Genomic DNA, 21,443 nt, shown 5'->3' on the forward strand with positions numbered 1-21,443 from the left:
GGCCAAAAAAGTAGGGGCACCGCCTGCACAAAGGGGAAAGTAGATCTACTGATCGGATCGGATAAAGGACGTTTGCAAGTCCTAGATTGATTTCAGTAACTGCTGGCCCCAGGGAGTAGAATTCACATCATTTATTAAGAAAATATTCCGAGTTTTAGGGGAAAAAATATTGATTTCAAATCAAAATTTTGTAATTAAAATTTGAAACTTGTTTTCTGATTTATATCCCATTATTTCTATGACATGTTCTCCTATTTTGTCAAACACTGGTGTCTGCCACAGGGGAAAGAGAGCCCGCAAAGAAAAATAATAAAAATCGAAATGCGCTCCGTAATTATCACAGTCGTCGCTGCTGCTTCTGCTGCTGCCGCTGCTGTCATGAAATTAATTATCTTTTTACAGAGATGCACGATAAACTTGCGCGATCCGCGCGACTCGCCAAAAGCCAAAGTTCGCTGTATTAATTCAAGGCCAAGTGCGATACGCGAAAAAAAAGTGCAAACAGCAGTCGCAATGAGTACTCGCATTCAGATACGAATATACATATGTATACAATATATTCTCCCCATTACCCCATGAGCAGCGGTTTGATGGTCTGATGGTTTCTCTAGGGGATATTGGCCATGATTCGGGGCGTTTGTAGAGCCAGAAACTAGCGAAAATTCAACTAAAAAGCAAACAGCAAACATATAGTTTAATGACACCTGCTAAGTCCTATCGAATCCTCTCCAAGAGGGGCACTCTTCGATTAATGCCACTTAAATCTTGTGGAAATGCCAATCACCTGACACGAAGAGTGTCCTGGAGGTGCGCTAAGCTCAAATGCAAATGAAAGTGCCGCAAATCCATTTGTGGCACGTAGCTCACGTTTGTGGGACTAGGCAGGGCCGAGAGAGAGACAGAGCGAGGGGGCTTAAGGGGGGGGCATTGCCTGGGAAGCTTTCGGATCGGAATATCCATCAAAACAACAACGTGATTATCATTGTCGTCGTTATGATGTTAGTTTTTGTCGTCATCATGAAAGCGAAATGAAATTTCACATAAATTTCAAGGACAAACCGAGCCCAATGTGCACATATGTACCGCTCCAGCCCCTGCCTCTGGCCCTGCCCCTGCCCCAGCCCCTGCCCCTGCCCCAGCCCCTGTGTATCGGGGGAATTTGTTATTTTTTTCGGCTTCAGCTTCGGTTCTTTCTTGTGTGTTTTCGGTTCTCTTTTTTTTTGAAGGAATTAATTGTGCGGGTTCTGCACGGCACACAAACACACACACACAGGGAAGCGGCATGGAGATTGCATTTATATATATATGTATGTATGTATATATTTATAGTCGAAAAAAAAACAGAACAGAACAGAACAGAACCCGCCACTCCACCATCGACAGAGCGTCGCACGGAGGCAGGCTCTTGTGCTAATGGCATTTGGCCTATTTATGCTTCCACGTATTCCGAATCCCACACAGATACAAACACACACACACACACACGACCGATATTAGGTAACGCTTGCCCCTGCCCCTGCCCCAGCCATCACTCCAGGGTTTCAAATTTTGCTTTTAAACCTTCCCCTTGGAATCTCTCGCCTCCCCGTTGCCCCCTCCTCGCATAAGCTCTGGGGGTAACTTTTCAGTTTTTGAAGCCCCTGAAAAATCACTCATCGTCAAAATGGCACTGCAGTTGGTAAGTTAATTGGGTTAGAAGCGCACTCGCACACACAGGGTGCTGTTTAAAGACCCAAAAGTATTTCAATCTAAAGAAAATATTACAAACAATCGGCATTGTCGGGCCCCACCACAAGTAGTGTCTCTGCCACAAAATCAAACGGAGAGTGAGCGAGAAGAAAAAACCGAAATTTTCGTTTTGGGCTAGCGAATCGATTCGCTTCCAATGCTAGTCGATTTTCTATTGATTTTTGTGGGGGATCACTAAGACCCTTTCTCAATGAAATTGCATCCAGATAGCACCCTATAAACCTTTACCGGACTCAATAAGCGTTGCGTCTTCCTCCCCTTTTTTCACTCATTTACTCCCTCTCTTTCTTTCTACTCTTCTTGCTCGTATTTCTCCCCCATCTATGTATGTATGTGCTACATACGAGTATATTTGTATGTTTTCAAGATCAAGGTCAAGCTATTTACCAAAACGTATGTACTGCAAAAATACCACCAAAACAAAACTAAAAAAGAAAAAAAGAAAAAAAAGAGGAAAGAATCGCAAACATGTGCCGCCTTCGGTCGAGGCTTTGGAGTAAACAATGGAAGAGCCTTTCGGTCCGATACTGAAGTCCATCCATCCATCCGCCTGTCCCTCCGTCCGTCCGCTCGTGCTCTGAGCTGTGCTGTGGTTAAGCAACCCCTGCAGACCATTTGACACACTAAGGCAAAAGTTTTTTTTTTAATGTTTTTTTTTTTTAATTTTTGGACAATGGCAGACAAATGTACCTGCTGTTTGCAAAAAAAAAAAAACTTAAGCACAAAATACAAAAAAAAGCAGCTGCTGTCGACGCCGAGGAAGACCTTGAACACAGACTCGGGAAGAACAAGAAGAACCAGAACCAGAACCAAGGAACCGCAGCGACAAATTTGAAGAGAGGCGAAGCGTCCTCTCGGACGAAGCGAACGAAACGATCGGATCGCATTTTGGTCAAGCCACAAACAAATTCTATGGCATAATCAGGAAATGCAAGCCCCGCCGGGCAGAGGGGAGAGCGGTGCGGAGAACCAGTTCTTAGAGGACCATCTTACAATATATCCTATCGTTCGTTTTTATGTTTTTTTTTTCGATCCGAGCCCCAGACACAGGGCCAGACAGACGACAACACGGCAAACGGTTATCATGTTTCAGGCACATGATTGAAATCATTGTTTGGAAGGAAAGGAAACCTTGAAAAGCTCTACGGCTCCTCCTTCGTGTTGCGTGTCCTGCACAGATTAAGGCCCTGAAAGAACAGAGTCTGGGTCTGGGTCTGGGTCTGGGTCTGCTATGGGCTTGGCCGTCTAGACATTTGGGGGTACGGCGAGAAACCTAATTGCATACATTGCTCAATCGATGCGATGCGATGCGATGCGAGATCGATTCGATTTGGTTCGGTTTCGGTTTCGGTTTGGGTTTCTCTGGAAAGTGCCTGCAGGCAGGAGCTGGAGCAGCACCTTTTATGCTAATTTGAGAGGCTCTGCTTATGCAATTAACAGTTAAGGGAGGATATGCTTATGAATGAATCATATTTTGGGCTTTCCATCGGGTACAGTTGCCACAGAAATTGGCCAAAGATCAGCGATGGATAGATCTACAGATCCTAAAGCCATGCTATCCGCTATTCCTTGAATTTTTGAACCGAAATGACCTTGCACTTGTCATCCACAGAAGATTAATGGGCCGTGGACCATATCTCCACATGTCCATATAAATAACCAATTCCAATTCCCGTAACGTAACCCCAAGAACCAATGAAATGAAAATGTCAAGAAAATGTTGGAGAAAATGGCAGAGAAATCAAGCATGCAAACATCCATTTTGGGGGCAGGGAAAGAGAGACGAGGCGGGGTTTCCTTTGCCTTTTCTTTACTCGTGGGAGAATGGTTTTCGTGGAATTGCGCATACGCCACATTGCACAGGACCCCACAAGAGAGAGAAAAGCCAATCGCCAGTGAAATTGCAAAGGAAAAATAACACAGAATCAGACGAGGAGGTGGAAGAGGAAGGAGGATGCTGTCTGGCGGCACCAACAGCCTTGGCATGATTTCATTACACACTCCCCTCCTGGACTCCACCAGACCCCCCCCCCCACTCTGGGCGCCGACTCATTCGTTTTTTGGGTCGCCGCTGCCCGCGCACCGCCAGACACATCCCCGGGCCGGGTGGCACAAGTGAAAGCGAGGCAAGTTCAAGCGCACGCACAATTCGAGGGGAACGCTCTACAGAAACGCAGAGTGTGGCAGGAGGCAGGAGGCAGGTGTCGGCCCCAAGGATCGATTATTTTCGGGCCGACTTGAGGGCCATTTTATTTTAGTAGTCATGAAAGCACCCAAATGGAGAGGGCCCTGCCTCACCAAATAAAAAGAAGCGACAGGGAAAGGAATACCCTGTAGAATACCCTGTACGTTTAAAGTGGGAGAGAAGAGGAGAAGGACTCCCACAGGACCTAATCAGGCGACTATGCGCACCTATACACAAGTGTCCACCCAATAGTTGCCGCAAGCCGCGTGGAGTACCATCATAGCCTCCTCTGTAAAGGGCATGCTGAGACCTTGAAGGTTCCCCCCAGAAAACTGAAGCTGAAATTCGGGTCCAGGGCGTTGGCTTGTGCGTGCGTCTGGCGGGGCTATTCCAGGGGATGGGCTGGGATGGACGTCTAAGGGATGGTTGGTCTGTATTTTCCACCTCAAAGTTTGTTGTCCCTACCGAAAAACCTACCGCCCCACGCCCACGCCGACGCAGACGCCGACGCCCCCTTTCAGGACGCTTTGCGGGCGAGCATTTAGTGCCAAAAAACGACGTCAACGTCGCTGTCTGTGTCTGCCCCGTCCCCGTCTGTCTTTCCGTCTGTCTGTCTGTTTGTGTGTTTGTGTGCGTGCAGTAGTCATCGTCTGGTGACCTTCAACTTTCAACTTTATTGCCATTGTCAGTCAGACGCCTATAGCTCCAACCTCCCACGCACCATCACACCCCGCCCTCTCCCTCTTTCTCTCTCTCTCTCTCTCTCTCTCTCTTTTCTAATCATCTGTCTGCTGTCTGCGGCGCGTTTTGGTGATTTCGTGGCTTACAGTCCGGGGGGCTGGGGGTGAGTAGTGTTCTTGGTGTTTGGGGGGGGTGGCAGCTTTTATTTGGCATGTCTGCAGTGCGTGACCTTGAAGCCGGCCACGTTTTTCACGTGAAAGGTGAAAGGCACGTTCTCGGTTTTATGTCTGTCTGTGTTAGTGTGTGTGTGTGTGTGTGTGTGTGCGTGCTTGTGTGTCTATGGAGGCGTGTATTCTCGAGTCCTTGCTTTATTCTGTTGGAGGTTCGTGCCTAATTCCCTTTTTAGATTTTCCCCCCCATCATCCCACATTATATTGAATTTAGCATTTTCCTGATTTTAATCCGAATTCTCTGCTATTATTGGCGCACGACAGGTGAACAAACTGGTGGGAAAAGATACGTATGTACGTGGGAACCTATTTTTAAGATAAAATGGAGGGGTTTAGAGGAAAGGCCTCTGTCTGGACGGAACGGCGAAGATCATGGTGCCCCAGCCGTTCTTATTGACCAGCAGATGGGCGGCATTCGACTAGGTGGTTCCTCAATTATTTCATTCAATCCTTCCGACGATTTGCGCCAGCTTCGAAATTTTTATGTATTTTCATATATTAGTTGTTTTTTGTTTTCCAACACTGATTTATGGTTTATTCGTAACTTTTTTCTAAATATATATCCAAAATCCGTTGACCGTACCGTATCCGTATCTCAGAAATAATTACATGCATTCTACATAGACGGAGTTCTCTGACATTACATCTAGACATCTACTACATACATTTGACAACGAAAGCTTTCATTGCGACGCCACCTACACAGGCAATGCCACAACTACAGTATTTGCGGCCTCTATTGCTCATCTTCACGTTCAAGTTCGCTTTGGAGAGCTTTCTCTTTGCAACTTAAGACTCACCTGTTTTGCCATTGGGACTGTAGGGATCGTAGCTTCCGGCGGACATTGGCGATGCATAGCCATTGGACATGTTGTAGCTGTGATTCTGCGAGCCGGGGGACGGCGACAGCGGCGGGGCAGAGCTGGGCACACTGCCCGGACTGGGGGTGGACATCCAATCTTCAGGACTGCGAAGGAAGGAGACAGAGGGACAGTTAGGCGTGACCTTGATCGATAGAGGAAGAGGAGTCGATGGACACTTACGCATCCAGGCGTGGCCGCTTGCTGGGGACCAGCACCAAATGTCCGTTGGCAGCCGCAGCTGCAGCAGAGGTCGAAGCACCCGCCGCTGCTGCTGTTGTCTTGCTGTTGGGTGTGGGGGTTCCAGCTCCAGGCACTCCTCCTCCGCCTGCTGTGCCGCTGGTCAGGGCTATGACGTCAGGCATGGGCTCTATTTTAATTGTCGTGGGCGTAGTGGGTGTGGCAGTGGGCCTCAGCTTTTCATCCGCGGCGGTCACTGCTGTTTTTGTCGCTGCACTGGCCGCATGCAAGGTCAGGGCGGGGGCGGCAGTTGCATGGCTATGGCTGTTGGATGGAGGGAGTGTGGTAGAGGCAGTGGCAGCGGCAGCCAGCTGTTGTTGCAACAAAATGTGGCTGGGAATCTTCTGTGGCTGTGACTGTGACTGTGGCTGTGGCTGCTGCTGCGGTGTGGCATTCAAGCGGTACATGTTACATGCACGAGATTCTTCCTACGAGCGATTGATTGTTTCACAGGCTGCTTCTGACCACATGGCCAAGCCTTCATATTGCCCAAATGCATGATAATTACATAATTCACAAAATACTAAAAACCTGTCGAAGAAAGAAAAATTGTTCAATTATTGAAAGATAACAAGAAGAAAAAAATGTAAAAAAATTGTGCCGCCCCCGGGTGGACTCGAACCACCAACCTTTCGGTTAACAGCCGAACGCGCTAACCAATTGCGCCACGGAGGCCGTTGCCGCTTTCACTTCAAATGGCGATTAAAAGAGAATCTGCTGCGTATAATTCTGGAATCTTGCAAAAACAGGAAGAACTGATCAACGCCCCTTCGTTATCTAATCGGGATTGCAGTTTTATGTGATGCTTCAGTGTACAAATTCTAGGGTAAACTCTTCCCGCGAAGTAGCTATAATTTTTCGCTGCTTCTATAGCCTCCACCCACGAGTCCACCCGGGGGCGGCTTTAATTTTTTGTATATCTTACAATAGATTTTCTTATATTTCTTGTTATTTACATTTTAAGTAGTTTATTTCAAATAGTAAACACAATTCCCAATTAACATATATGTAACAGCGTTATAGTTTTAGGATTTGTAATCTTGTGAAAAATTAGAAAAACTTAATACAAATCTCACTATAACTTTCATTAGTTCCTTTATTTTTGTATTTTTTTCTAATCGTGTGAAAATTTTGAAAAGAGAATACAAAAAAAGTTGTTCCGCCCCCGGGTGGACTCGAACCACCAACCTTTCGGTTAACAGCCGAACGCGCTAACCAATTGCGCCACGGAGGCTGCTGTTCTGGCGCGGTCAAGTGGCGTTGTTGAGCAGCAGGAATGTTCTCTGATGGGGCCCCCCACAACGAAACTGCTTTGGGGCTTGATTACAGATATTCAAAACAAAACAAAAATACTACTAACCAATTGAAGGGTATATGTACGTGTCTATTGCGCTGCTATTGCAATTTACTTAATCAATGGCATTTTGGAAAGAAAACTGTATTATTTATGCGAATCGAATGGAATAGCATGACAAGATGTCAATTACCTGCCTGGCGAACGGGGTCAATGCAGTAGTTTAATGCACTGTAAGTACGTGTGGCATGCAACCCTCGAACCCTACTGAATGCGGTGCTTTTGTGCAAGTGAAAATTGAATTCTCAAGTGCACCGCAACCCACACCGGCACCCACAATACACACACACACACACACACACACACACACACACCTCTTAACGCCCACCCATATGAACGCACCCAACCGGGGCGCCGACAAAATGGCGTAAGCATATTGACCCAGAATCCTTGATAAGGTCGTTTTACGTTGGCCATAGCGGCAGCAGTCACACGACCAGCCCCCACAGCACCGACCGACGGAAACCGAACGCCTCCGACAAACCGACCGCCGTTGACCCAATTTCAATGGATGCTTATATAACAGGGGAGGCACATCACATCGCACACACCTCGCTCGCTTTGATAATGGGATTATCAAATGTTAATTAACCAGCAGCAGATGGGAGGAGAGCCGGAGACCCAGACTGAGACAGAGACAGAGACTGAGACTGAGAGACTCAAACAAATCGCGGAAAATGAGGGGAAATTCTACGAATTCATGGCGAATGCAAAATTTGTGCATTCTATTTGGATTCTATTTTTGTGAGCACAGACTTTTATTTGCGACGATGTCGGGCCCCGCCGCCACCCCAGCCCGCCCCCTATTTGCATTTCCCAGAGTTTATTCGCCTTTCGGATCGGAACGATTCGGTTCGGTTCGGTCCGCCTCTGACATGTTGCACTTGCACTAATTTCGTGGACCCGTACCCCATCCCCATACCCGTCCCCGCCCCCGTCCACGGATTATGGCTGATGTATGAGTAAACAAACGGTCTGACAGACCGGACAGAAACGGACAGACGCAACTGACCGATGGAGGAATAGAGAAGGAGAGGGAGAGGGAGAAGGAGAAGAAGAAAGAGACACTGTAAACGATGCATTTCCGCTGCACAACAAAATAAAACCAGAAGAATTTCGTTTTAGTTTTATTTGTAAAAGCCCCAGGAAAAAGAAAAACCTGGTGGCGGCGGCGACCACAGACTCATCTGCATTTCCAATTGCCGGACAGCTGCAATTTATGTGCATAGCAATTAGCAGCAGGAATAAGTTGGAGGTTTTGGTTTTGGTTTTGATTTTGATTTTGAGAGTAGACATTCGTGGAATTCGTTATCATCATGAGAGTTGTGTGATAACAGAATGCTTTATACATTGCAATTTAATTATAGTATAGTGACGTTCCAAAAGTTCTTCTGGCTACCTTGGTGGACCGGACCTGCAACCGGAAAACGGTAGTAGGTTGTAGGTTCTACTCCATTTACTCCCTTAACCATTTCTCTTAGGCGGACAATAGTGACAGTCTGTGGCCATGTGTTGACCCTCCCTGGCAATGTCCGACAAAGAGACTTCCAGGCATATGGTTTCATCACTAGAGTGTTGCCCCACACTTGCATTCCCCTATTCCTATTCCTAGTACGAGTACTATTTATCTCGCACTTCCGGTTTTAGTTGCTTTACTTTACTCACCCAATTTCGCATGCAGTTTGATTGTAATCCAAAAAAATACCGTCACTGGGTTTATTTACTTCTAAAGTATATAGTGTTTCTCACTTCTGTTTATTGCTTATTAATTATTTCACCAAAATCTGCAATTAAAAATTCAAAGAAAGAAAATCTTCATGAGAAACATTGTAATTGCACTTTCCACCGTTTCTATAAATATTATTATTAAATCATATACAGCCCACGGTGCAACTGCACTTCCTAAAAGCGAAGAGAGAGCACACTTCCAGAGAGCAGCTACTGGAGAGAAAGCTGCAGTGACAGAGAGTGAGAGAGAGAGAGTGCGGAAGAGAGCCATCTAATGGAAATGGTTGGGATGCAAACGTGCCGACTGCAGCCCCCAGACACGTGCATTTGGGTCTCTCTCTTTCTCGCACTCTCTCTTGTTGTTTCCGTGAGAGTATGAAATAACAGGGAAAACCTCACTTAGGAAAAACTTTGAATGAAAATATCATTGGCACTTTGGGAGAAAACTGTGAAAATTTAACAGTTTTCTGGTAATTAATAAACATTTCACGAACAGCAGCTATTCCGCTCTCACAATTCTGGCGCTGGCATGGCACTACTTATTCTCTCTTCTTCTGCCTCTCTCCTTGAGAGCGAGTAAACAACCGCAACTGCATGAAAATCTTTAGGCCAAGGGTTGGGGGCGGCCGGGAGACGTGTCACTCCACCAGCAGCACAACTAAAACAACAAAATATCCAGCAGTTGCTGTTCTTTCTATTCTTTTACTATTCTTTCATCCACTATGCTGGTGGAAGTCTTTTGGTTTGTGTTTTTTTTCTCATGAGAAGAATATTATTCACAGCAACAAACACCCACCACACATGCGGATAGAAGCGGCTGCAGCTTGTTAATTAATCCAACAAATGCGTTACACTTTTGCACTGTTCACACACGATTTCTGGCACAACATTTGCATTCATTTGTTGTATTTTTTGTGCACTTTTTCCACCGACGGCGGTCCGCGCGATGTAATTTTTATTACGAGAGCCGCGGCGCGTACAAATGAAACTCAACGTCCGCCGCCCGCCGCAGTCTGCTGCTGCTGCTGCTGTCAGTCAGCTTGTCGTTTGCTCCAGTGCAGCCGATTGCGCTTTTTTCCGCCAGAAGACCAAGTGCGGGAACAATTTGTGAACTCGGACCATACCGGATCCGGCCCACAGAGCTGGACGAGTTGACGAAAATTCTATTAAATATCACTTTAATGCAAAATTGTTAACTCCATTATTAACGTTTTTTTATTTTGTTAAAACATTTTCAGCCCTTTTATTTCTTGTTTTCTTCAAGCTAGAAACAGCTTTTTTTCTGATATAAAGCTGGCAGCACTGCTTCGCTCTCACGCTCAGGTAAAGCTCTCTCTTTATCTCTCTCTCTCTTCCTCTCTGTAATTGTTGCTTTTGCTGCGCCTGCGCTCCGCGAGGTGAGGTGAGCGTAGCTGGCTGCTGACTTTTTGAGCTTGGCGACTTTTGGTTTCTGCTTCTGCTGGTTTGTTTTTGTTGTTGTTGTTGTTATCAACTTAAGCTGCGCTTCGCTCCAACTTTCGCGGGAGCTCCGTCAACGGATGGCGTGCAGCGGTATGTGCACAGTGGGGCGACGTTGGCGGGAGTATTTTAGAGTGTGAAATTCTATGCAAACAGAAATTTTGACAACATGCACATTGGGCGGATTAAGATGCTTGTGTTTCACTGCATTTGGCCCACTGTGCATACTTGTTGTCTCTGTGCTAGCTTTTGGGCCAGTGTGGCGGAACTTTTGAGAAACCGAAAACTGGTTTTCGTGCTTGGGCCCATTGTAGACTCCAGGTCTCTCTGTCTGTTGGTTGCTGGTATTCTTGGTTTCTTTTTCACTCTGTCTCGTCTCGTCTCTCTCTTTGAGCTCTACTTGTTGTTGCCTGCGCTATTGCTGCGGCTTACCTTTGTTGCTGTTGGTTTTGCTGTTGCTTTTGCGCTTTTGACTTTGTAACACACTTTTTTGTGTGTTGATTTCGCCCGCCGCTGCTGCTGCTGCTGCGCTGCCACTATGTGACTTTTGATTTTAATGCTTTTTTTCTCAGGTTTTTTTTCAATGATTTTTGTTGCTCTTTTTCCACAGTCCTCTCGCAGTGCAAGCTCTTCTGCGTGTATATGAGTGTTTTTTTCCTAATTCGTGGGAATTTGGCAATTTTTGTGTTGGTTTTTGTTGTTAACGGTTCCCAAAAGCAGCAAAAAGGTCAGGTGTGTCGGTGTGGCCCTTACTTGAGAGAGAATCCCAAGACATTTCTTTGAATTTACTGTTATTTACCTGGAACGAAACCCAACATAACCTCCAACATAGCCTCCCATGCACCCCTCTCTAATTGGCTATAATCGTCTATTGAACCTATTAGCAGGGGCACGAGGTACGAAGCAGGGGCTAGGGAATCCAATAAAGCGCAGGGTCGTGTAAAATGCACAAATGGAAGTGCATACCACCCCCAATCCCACCCAACCAGCTACCTTAAGTGGTAATAGAGTGATTTCCCGCTAAACTGCACTCAAAGGAGGGGTAACGGCTACAGCTACCGCAACGGAAGCGGTGGAGCGGATGATGGGAGCAGAAGCGGGTGGGGCTCCACGCCCCAATTGAATGGCTTGACAAGCGAGCGAATCGCCAGCGAAAAAAACCGCTGGCGCAGCGATGACGAAAATGTTAAGAAACCAACAACACGAATTACAAAAGCTACAACAACCAATGAAAAACTAACACAACAACGACAACGGCAACGACGACGACAAACGGCAGAAAGTTGAATGACATAAAACATCAACTGACCTTCAACTCTGAGACTGAACCTTAGAAAAAAAATGAATAATTTTACACTCGCCAACAAACAGACACAGCCAAACAACGCACACCACACGGAGAGAGATAGAGCGGGAGACGCATAGGTATGCAAATGTGAATGTAAGCGGCAACGGCAGCGGCGGCGGCGCATGCAACTTTACAGCTTTTACAGCGCTCTTTACGAGGCTGTCGGCGAGACGAGAGCGAGCGTGAGAGAGTGTGGAATGGGGGAGAGCGAAAACGGCAAAGCGCAGCGAGCCATAGCGAAAATTGCTGTTGCAACGAAATCCCTACACCACCCTCCACTCACCCAAAACAGACTCACACAAACACTCCCATACAGATGAGCGCCCAATTATTCCTGATACCCATATGCACTAGAGATGGGCATATGTACCGATGAATCACGAAACGAGGTGCACTTAACACGTAGATCAGACAATGGATATTATTTGGATTATAGATGGCAGCCTATTATCTTAAATAAATTATTGAGTGTTGACATTTAACATGCGATGTTGATTAGCACCCACCACAAAATGAACGGATTGACCTAGATATCGGCACGGGTAACCGATGGATGCCCACAGTGGCCCATCTCTGAGAGAGCAGTGCCGAGCAGAGAGAGTGCACAATTGCATGTCTTTGGCGATGACGTAAATAGCGGCGCGGCCATACTTGCCGATACTTGCTCTTGCACTTGGCGGCGACTGTGACTGCGGCGCCAACTGAAACTGCAGCAGCGACAGCGACACCGAAAGGGAACTTTGTCAGGGGCCTGGAGAGCCTGCGCCTTGTCGGAGGAGAGCGCCAACTACCCGTGCAGCTAAAACCATTACAAGAAGAGTAGGAGAGAGCAGAGCGGCGGCGGCCTATTTCTCGGTGCATGCTTATTTTTGGCGGTGGCAGAGCAGCGGCAGAGCAGTGCATTCACTCTCGTTTCGACGCTGTCGTTATTCTTCTTTTCCTTTTTATACCCGATACTCAAAATGAGTATTGGGGTATATTAGATTTGTGGTAAAAGTGGATGTGTGTAACGTCCAGAAGGAATCGTTTCCGACCCCATAAAGTATATATATTCTTGATCAGCATCAATAGCCGAGTCGATTGAGCCATGTCTGTCTGTCCGTCTGTCCGTCCGTCCGTCTGTCCGTCTGTCCGTCTGTCCGTCTGTCCGTCCCCTTCAGCGCCTAATGCTCAAAGACTATAAGAGCTAGAGCAACGATGTTTTGGATCCAGACTTCTGTGATATGTCACTGCTCCAAAAATATTTCAAAACTTTGCCCCGCCCACTTCCGCCCCCACAAAGGGCGAAAATCTGTGGCATCCACAATTTCGACGATACGAGAAAACTAAAAACGCAGAATCGTAGAAGATGACTATATCTTCTAGAGTGCAAAATCTGAACCAGATCGTATAATTATTACAGCCAGAATCACGAAAACAATTTCACTCTTTCTCGCTCTGTCTCACTCTAACACACAGGTTTCATGGTCGGTTTTGCCAATTGCAAAATATGAGTTCAAGGATCTCAGAACCTATAAAAGCCAGAGCACCCAAATTTGGTATCCACACTCCTGTGATATCGGACCTTAACCGTTTCCTGTCCAAATTTCGCCACACCCCCTTCCGCCCCCGCAAAGGACGAAAATCTGAGGCAACCACAAATCTCAGAGACTATTAAGGCTAGAGTAACCAAATTTGGTACACACACTCCTTTAAGATGTCACTATAAAACGTATATCTCAGAATTTCGCCCCACCCCCTTCCGCCCCCACAAAGGACGAAAATCTGTTGCATCCACAATATTGCAGATTTGAGAAAACTAAAAACGCAGAGTCATAGATAATGACCATATCTATTAGATTGCTGAATCTGGATCAGATCAGATCATTTTTATAGCCAAAAGGAACAAATCAATTTGCAGTGGCTACGCAGCGCCCGACGTCACGCTCAGACTGATTTTCTGTCTCTCTCGCACACACTCTTTGTCGTGTCGTTAAATATTAGCGGCGTCTGCCGGAGGAGGGCCATACTGACTTAGTATCGGGTATAACCGTAGAGTTGCGGTGTCCGCAGCAACTCACAACGTTCCACCTCGTCCTTTTTTAAATAGTTTTTTTTCGGTCTTGTTTTAGGGCGTTGTACAATTGAGCAATTGCAACGGATACATCATGTGATGACGAGGGGAAGAAGACAGTGGAAAAGGGAAAGCTTGCACTGTGGGAAGGGAGGGAGGGGTTGTGTGTGAGGCTACAATGTAACGCATGCATGACATTTCCACCTGTGTAAATGGCATGTGTAGGTAGGTCAACTTTGACTATTAGATGGGATCGCAGATGAGGTCTGGTTGGAAGAGGATGGCCGGGGAGGGGGAAATTTGTTATGGTATAGATCGATAAGACGTGTAGTTTCGGAATGTTCAAATGGGATTATGTATGGTTTAGTTTATGTTTAGAAGGAATTCATAGGATAAGAGAAACTCAAAAAAATTCTTCATTCATTACTGATATGAGGATACCCACAACGAAGCTTTAATTAATGAATATGAGCATGTAATACGATATAAACTCTTAACCACAGCCACAGAAACAATCCCCAATCAAACCTCATCGACACGGGTCCTTCTGACGACGCCACCTCCTTCGTTTATTGACATTTTAAGCGGCAGACATTTCCTCATGTTTTATGCATGCTGACAGACAATTCCCCGGACATTGAATTCCATTCCCTTACTAAACGTGTATTTTTCGATGAGGATAGGGTGCAAGCAGTTGACCTGACCCCACCCCACCGCCCCAAACCAAACGGGCAGCGGGGGCAACTGTTTAAAAGTTCAAAGCTTTCAACACTAGCACACACCACCCCGTCCCGCTGGCAGAGAAAACGCCCACATGGACGCCTTGGGGACCAGCATGACGCTGCATTCCTTGCTGCATCCTTGACCCAAACAATGCGCCAATTTGTGGGCCAATGCCTGGGGATGGGGGTGTCAGTGGCAATGGGAGAGTCAACTAGGGGATGGGCCGAGCCTAACGAAGTGAAAAGTTAAGTTGAATGCAAAGAAAAGCACTCCCGTTCTGTGGGACAGGGCCGGGGGTGCAGCGGGGCCTGGCAATGACCAAGTGGAAAGGTCTACCACCTGCCAGCCATCATGGCGACGCCTGAGGCAAGGACGTGGCCCCTCCAGTCTCAGTTTCAGTCTCGACAAGCCGTTAAATGGAATTGAAAATGTTGCAGAAAATCAATAAATTTCACTTGTGCCGCTGCACAAGACTGCCGCGAATTTCGTTTTCAACTTTTTGGCATGCCCTGTGTTAGCCAGGTTTACAAAAAAGTTTCTTAGCTATTTCAGTTTTTCCCCCCATATTTTATGGCCTGCATTTTGTAGTCAGTTCCAGCCCCTGGCCAGACAAGAGCCTAAGAATGCCCCAGACATGGTTAAGGGAGTGCAAAACCCCCAATATGATGTCACGCCATTGAAGTCGAAGGGGAGGGAGAAAGCACAGGAGTGGCCCGACCATGGAAAATTCTGAATACTCTTTGGCCTAAAACCACTCTCGCCAACATGCAGTGGTCTGTGATGGCCTCAGGTGCGTGATGGGAATAGAAACGGAACGAAAAGTTTGTTCAAAATAAATGTAGAATTTAAAGTTGAAGCCGGCCCCATGAGAACCAACAGCTGCAGGACGTGGACTATCCCCCAGAGTACTCTTAAAACGAGGAAAACAACTTGTAATGTCGACCGGAAGTGAGGTGAGAGTTGGCAGCGAATGCAGCGGAAACGAACATGGCGACCGGGCCTCCGCTGTCTATCATGGCTGTTTCCGTCTAGCAAATATTTAACATTTCAGTACGGTACGTACAGAGCTTAACCTTAAATAATAGCAAACTTTAATGAAGCTCCATATAAGCAGAAAAAATCATTAAATTATCTTATTCTTCTTTGGGCAAAACGAGTTTATGATATGATACTTGTGCCAATGACGTCAGAAATATACGAATTCCCAAGTCAATGAGCTTGCATAAATTATAAGAGTCTTACAACTATGCAGAGCCTCGACAGATCAGATCGTCAACAAGCTCAAGCACAGCAGTGGTTGGAAGAATAGGCCGATGACAGCGGGGTCGGGGTCTCTCGTACCCAATGAAAATAAACATCTAAACATAAGACAAAAACAATGTTAAACAATTTCTAATCAGCCAGCGGCTTGTATGTTCGTTCTCTCCAACCGTTCTCAACCGGTCCTGTGGCGCAATGGATAACGCGTCTGACTACGGATCAGAAGATTCCAGGTTCGACTCCTGGCAGGATCGACGTCTTTTTTTGCATAATTTTTGTCTTTTCTTTTTAATCACAAATTATTGTCATTATCAATATTATCATTGAAGTAAAATTAAATCTTTCTTCTAGTGGTCCCGTAGAGATTCTTTTATTTAGAACGGTACAGTACAACAAAAAGAGATATGGCCGCCCCCGGGTGGACTCGAACCACCAACCTTTCGGTTAACAGCCGAACGCGCTAACCAATTGCGCCACGGAGGCCATGGAAATAGGTCAAAATTCAAGCTTTAAGATAGAAATTCTCTCCGGGCATTAACTACTTTCCAAAGAAAGGCAACTAGGGGATTTACCCAGTTCTTTTCAGATTTTTCTTTGTAGTTAGCTTTCTTTATAAGTTTACTAGAATTTTACGATGTTTCAGAGGCCTCCGTGGCGCAATTGGTTAGCGCGTTCGGCTGTTAACCGAAAGGTTGGTGGTTCGAGTCCACCCGGGGGCGTTACAACTTTTTTGTATTCTCTTTTCTCATTTTTCACACGATTAAAAAAACCAACAAATATAAAGGAGCTAATGAAAGATATAGTGAGATTTGTATTAAGTTTTTCTAATTTTTCACAAGATTAAAAAAATCCTAGAACTATAACGCAGTTATATGTTAATTGGGAATTGAGTTTACTATTTGAAATAAACTACTTAAAATGCAAATAACAAGAAAGTATTTTGTAAGATACAAAAAAATTATAGCCGCCCCCGGGTGGACTCGAACCACCAACCTTTCGGTTAACAGCCGAACGCGCTAACCAATTGCGCCACGGAGGCTATAGAAGCAGCGAAAAAATATACCTAGTTTCGGGGAAGAGATTACCCAAGAATTTGTACACTGATTCATCATATAAAACTGCAACCCCGATTAGATAACGAAGGGTCGTTGATCAGTTCCTCCTTTTTTTGCAAGATTCCAGAATTATACGAAACAGATTCTCTTTTAATCGCGATTTGCCGTGAAAGCGGCATAGGCCTCCGTGGCGCAATTGGTTAGCGCGTTCGGCTGTTAACCGAAAGGTTGGTGGTTCGAGTCCACCCGGGGGCGGCACAACTTTTTTTCCACTTATACTCTTTTTTATTTACATACTTTTAATGAAGCTCTCTACAAAGAAACCGAAGGTGGGATCGGATCGCGTTCAAACTGATATCAATCCAAGGTCACATTCACGAAACCCGCAGAGCAGCTCGATGCATGCATGTTTTGCAACATCCTCTCTTTTACCACTCTTCTGACTGCGATTCCAGTTGTAGACTGGATCCAGTTTGTACAATAACACATTTTGCGCGCTGGGTCAGTCCGCTGTAAATTTATGCAGTGCAATGGACTGGACTGGAGGCGATCCAACTGCATTTATGTAAAGCGTTTCGTCACGATTCGCGCTGAAGGAGGAAATGGCAAATGAATTGGAATCAACAGAATCGGCAGATGGGATGATGAGTTGTGTTACAACCCCTGAAAATGCATGTGGAATGAGAAGGGGAACTTGTACATACATATGTATGTATACTTTTCACAGCTAGTTTTCTGAAATCTCACGTAACTGAGTCTACACCACGTCTCCCAATTAGAACCTCATACGGCATCACATCACAAAAGCAATAATAAATAACATCGTCTAATGGCAACTATAACAAGTATGGGTAAACCATATATATTATAAATGGGGGTTGCATACAGTGCCTGACGACATTGTAGGACAAGCCATAATCGATAGCGAACTTTTGAACACAAAAGCCGCATCAAATCAATTCGGTTTGCTTATAGATCCCTAGATCTATAACTTACTCAATGTCACAAACTGTTACTCTTTCAGACTTAGTTCTACAACAATTCTATGCTAATAGCTAATAAATTTTCATGATAAAAGGGTCAGCACTTTCGGATGAGCGGGTTATTGAATATTTGGCTAAAACTCAAATTCGAGGCAAAGAAACGAAGCGGGTGTAAGTGCTCGGTTTTGGCGTTCTCTTCCATTTGCTATGTGTTTATACAATTATGACTAGCACAGTATGCCTTCATGCTTGCGAGTACATCAAAATATTGCAACGTTTTGTTTTAGCTCTTGCCACAAAAATCGCTTTGATTGCAGTGCATTAACCGCATTTTGCGCCATATAAACAAAATAGTCGCCATCTCATATAGGAAACCATATCTATACGAGTACTGCTAAATATTCTCCGTAAATGTGTGTGTGTGTGTGGTTTTATTTTTAAGGTTAAGTTCAGTCATTCGCCTCGTTTCGTTTTATTTGCATGACAAACAAAACGTTTTTAATATTTCGACGTCGTCCCGTTGCTGTCGGTGTGGTTCGGTTTGGTTCGGCCATTCAAATTTCCAAGTTATGCATACAATGATTTTTTTGTTGCATTTTCTAAACGTGCTTTTATTTGCATTTGCATTTGCTTGCTGGCTGGCCCTAGGCCCCAGACCCAGACGATTAGCCAGCCACGGACTGCGTCGCTTTGGCTCGCGACAGTGTTTTATTTCAATATGAAAATATGTATGAACTGGCATTTTCCACAGACGCGAGTATTGTTTCAGCTCCAGTCTTCGGTCAGGTCTATGGACTGCCTTCGTTAGAGGGTTTCAGACAATGCAGCGCCGTTGTAACTGCACTCGGATCAAATTCATGACACGATTGCCAAGGCCAACTGATAAGAAAGAGGAGGAGGCAAACTGAGCCAAAAGTTAAATGACCAACGAAAAAGATATTTCGCCCAACGTGGGGCTCGAACCCACGACCCTGAGATTAAGAGTCTCATGCTCTACCGACTGAGCTAGCCGGGCAATGTAGCCAGGGTTGGCCAATAGATCTTGCTGAAATTCTAGGGGTGAAGATTCAGAAGATTCTGATCGAACAGTTCAACATCTCTATTTTTGAATTTAAATTATATTTTTAAATACTTATATAGAATTTTGGACGATTCTAAGGTATGGGAGGTATCAACATAATCCGTCCATACTGTAGACGTAACTCTATTTATTTAAAAATATTTTTGTAAAGCAGTTCATTTTCTTACTTTTGATTTTCAATATAAAAATATTTTTGATCAGATTGTAAGGTATACTAAAAACAGCATGAACTCATCCATGTTTAATTATACTAATCTTTTCATAATTTTGATATTTTTTGATATGAATACACGACATTTTATACTGAAAAATTGCTCAATCAATTCTCATTACGTTTCTATAATATCTGGAATAGAAAAATAATAAAAAATACAACAAAAAATTAGATTTCGCCCAACGTGGGGCTCGAACCCACGACCCTGAGATTAAGAGTCTCATGCTCTACCGACTGAGCTAGCCGGGCAATATACCTAGCAACGGACCATATATCTTTCTGAAATTCGTGATAAGGATCTGATCATAGATCATGACATTTTTGTTTATTACATTTTATTTTGTTACAAATCCCAAAACAATTCGAGTCTTCTGTTTGAACTTTGGTTCTTCTGGTTATACTTCCCACACGGAGAATGTGTTCTAAATTCATATAAATCTTCTAACTACATATATCGCTTTGGACGACTGACTGAAGTTCGACTGAAAATCAATTCAAAGCCGATCCTACCAAAAATAAAACGTATGGCCCATGAGGGGATCGAACCCGCGACCTTCGCGTTATTAGCACGACGCTCTAACCAACTGAGCTAATGGGCCTCTTGACGCCATTTTTTATTCGTGATGATTTTCAAATAACGGAAAAATTAATATACTTCAATTAAATCATATAAATTAAGCTATCTTGCAGCCCTTCAAACAAAAATAAATACTTACAAAACCATACTCCAAAAAGTAACTCCTGGCCCATGGGGGGATCGAACCCGCGGCCTTCGCGTTATTAGCACGACGCTCTAACCAGCTGAGCTAATGGGCCTCATACCGCCATCTTGTTTGTAGGACTTCTTGAAATACCTATAAATCTAATCAATATATTTAACTAAGATAAGACAAGCTATATCTCCCAAACAGTTATAGATTGTGAATAATCTATTCCATACACAAGTTTTAATAGAGACAATGATTCCTTTAGTACCTGTAGGATCGTCTAGAAATATTCCTTATCGATCGGTTGAGATTTCGGTTGAATTCCTATCTTCGAGACCTTGATAACAGCCCGGCTAGCTCAGTCGGTAGAGCATGAGACTCTTAATCTCAGGGTCGTGGGTTCGAGCCCCACGTTGGGCGAAAATCACTTTTTTTGCCTTTATTTTTATGTTGGGTATTCATACATCAACTATATTTTACTGCATACGCTTGGTAAGCTCACGCCTCTTTGGCTGCGCTCTTGTTCCTATTTTAATCAAAGTTCTGTTGATTTTACTCTGGAAACCTACCCCAACATATTTGGCCTTGTCTGTGGCAGTACCAGACGCTGCCAGTGGCATACTGATTGAAAGTATGTGAGAGGGTGGACAACATAATGCGTGATGCGCCTACCCATGGGGTATGTGGAGACATGAACTGGGCAGCATGTGCGCAGCAACCGCCGACGACAACATAAACAATTTGTCTGCACAAATAAGCTTTGCCTTGGCTGTCTTTTTCTTTCCTTTTCTTTCAATTTGTATGCACAAAATGAATATTCTTGTGAAGGTTCCTTCAAATGCTCTTTCAACGAACAATTGTAACCCAAATGAACACGCATAACAGCTTTAGATCCATCAGGTTTCTAAGATACATACAACGACTTTCATATGGACCAGATTGTAAGATTTCTACAAAAAATTTTAGGTTTTATTTAGCTTAAGAAGCAATATCAACGTGCGTATCAACATGCCCCACTGTCTGAATCGTAGGGCAACAGAAACCGTCTGCCAAGCTGATTATCTGCGCCACAGTCTGCGCGTTTCCCTCCCATGGTCCCACACGAGCCTTCATCAGCTTCTGCTCTAGCTCCAGCTTTGGTCTGTCTACCATCTCTCTCTCTGAGTATTTTGTTTTGTTTCCTTTCTCACATTGTTTCGTTTTAATATTTTATAGCAAATTACTTGGCCGACGGCAAGCGGCGGCGTCAGACAGAACAGGGTATGGTAGGGGGTTGCCATGACTGCCACCGCCACCCCCATTACCATTACCATTTCCATTCCCATAGCCTTCGTTCGGAGCCCCATTCCCTGAGCCCCCTGCATCCACTGCATTGAGGTAGGCGCGTAATTTTATACATCGTTTCCATTAGGAAGCAGAAAAAATGTGCTACAGCCAGACAATAGGGTCCGTCGTGCGGCCAAGAAAACAATTCTATCCAGGAAAGAGGGATACGCAGACACTAGTAGGGATGGCGACAATGATACCGAAAGGT

At 44.9% G+C, this 21,443-nt stretch overlaps 1 protein-coding gene and 12 non-coding genes across 13 annotated transcripts in view; 4 read left to right on the top strand and 9 right to left on the bottom strand.

Annotated features, from left to right (window-relative positions):
• The window catches only part of EcR (Ecdysone receptor), an 85,873-nt gene that overhangs the window by 59,874 nt on the left and 4,556 nt on the right, over positions 1 to 21,443 (bottom strand). Inside the window, exons 3-5 of the mRNA XM_004444492.3 lie at positions 8,965 to 9,083; positions 5,889 to 6,476; positions 5,646 to 5,812 (exon numbers count right to left, since the gene is read on the bottom strand). Of these exons, the coding sequence (XP_004444549.3) occupies positions 5,646 to 5,812; positions 5,889 to 6,352 (631 nt within the window). The 5' untranslated portion in view covers positions 6,353 to 6,476; positions 8,965 to 9,083. The remainder of the gene's footprint in view (positions 1 to 5,645; positions 5,813 to 5,888; positions 6,477 to 8,964; positions 9,084 to 21,443) is intronic.
• On the bottom strand, positions 6,547 to 6,620 carry TRNAN-GUU (transfer RNA asparagine (anticodon GUU)). The gene has a single exon. It is a non-coding gene; the product is annotated as a tRNA-Asn (tRNA).
• TRNAN-GUU (transfer RNA asparagine (anticodon GUU)) lies at positions 7,106 to 7,179 on the bottom strand. Its single transcript has one exon. It is a non-coding gene; the product is annotated as a tRNA-Asn (tRNA).
• On the top strand, positions 16,051 to 16,123 carry TRNAR-ACG (transfer RNA arginine (anticodon ACG)). Its single transcript has one exon. It is a non-coding gene; the product is annotated as a tRNA-Arg (tRNA).
• On the bottom strand, positions 16,279 to 16,352 carry TRNAN-GUU (transfer RNA asparagine (anticodon GUU)). The gene has a single exon. It is a non-coding gene; the product is annotated as a tRNA-Asn (tRNA).
• Positions 16,515 to 16,588, top strand: TRNAN-GUU (transfer RNA asparagine (anticodon GUU)). Its single transcript has one exon. It is a non-coding gene; the product is annotated as a tRNA-Asn (tRNA).
• Positions 16,835 to 16,908, bottom strand: TRNAN-GUU (transfer RNA asparagine (anticodon GUU)). Its single transcript has one exon. It is a non-coding gene; the product is annotated as a tRNA-Asn (tRNA).
• On the top strand, positions 17,106 to 17,179 carry TRNAN-GUU (transfer RNA asparagine (anticodon GUU)). The gene has a single exon. It is a non-coding gene; the product is annotated as a tRNA-Asn (tRNA).
• Positions 18,850 to 18,922, bottom strand: TRNAK-CUU (transfer RNA lysine (anticodon CUU)). Its single transcript has one exon. It is a non-coding gene; the product is annotated as a tRNA-Lys (tRNA).
• TRNAK-CUU (transfer RNA lysine (anticodon CUU)) lies at positions 19,379 to 19,451 on the bottom strand. Its single transcript has one exon. It is a non-coding gene; the product is annotated as a tRNA-Lys (tRNA).
• Positions 19,728 to 19,801, bottom strand: TRNAI-AAU (transfer RNA isoleucine (anticodon AAU)). Its single transcript has one exon. It is a non-coding gene; the product is annotated as a tRNA-Ile (tRNA).
• Positions 19,945 to 20,018, bottom strand: TRNAI-AAU (transfer RNA isoleucine (anticodon AAU)). Its single transcript has one exon. It is a non-coding gene; the product is annotated as a tRNA-Ile (tRNA).
• On the top strand, positions 20,257 to 20,329 carry TRNAK-CUU (transfer RNA lysine (anticodon CUU)). Its single transcript has one exon. It is a non-coding gene; the product is annotated as a tRNA-Lys (tRNA).

Source organism: Drosophila pseudoobscura, chromosome 3 (assembly GCF_009870125.1).
Source record: "Drosophila pseudoobscura strain MV-25-SWS-2005 chromosome 3, UCI_Dpse_MV25, whole genome shotgun sequence".
NCBI lineage: Eukaryota > Metazoa > Arthropoda > Insecta > Diptera > Drosophilidae > Drosophila > Drosophila pseudoobscura.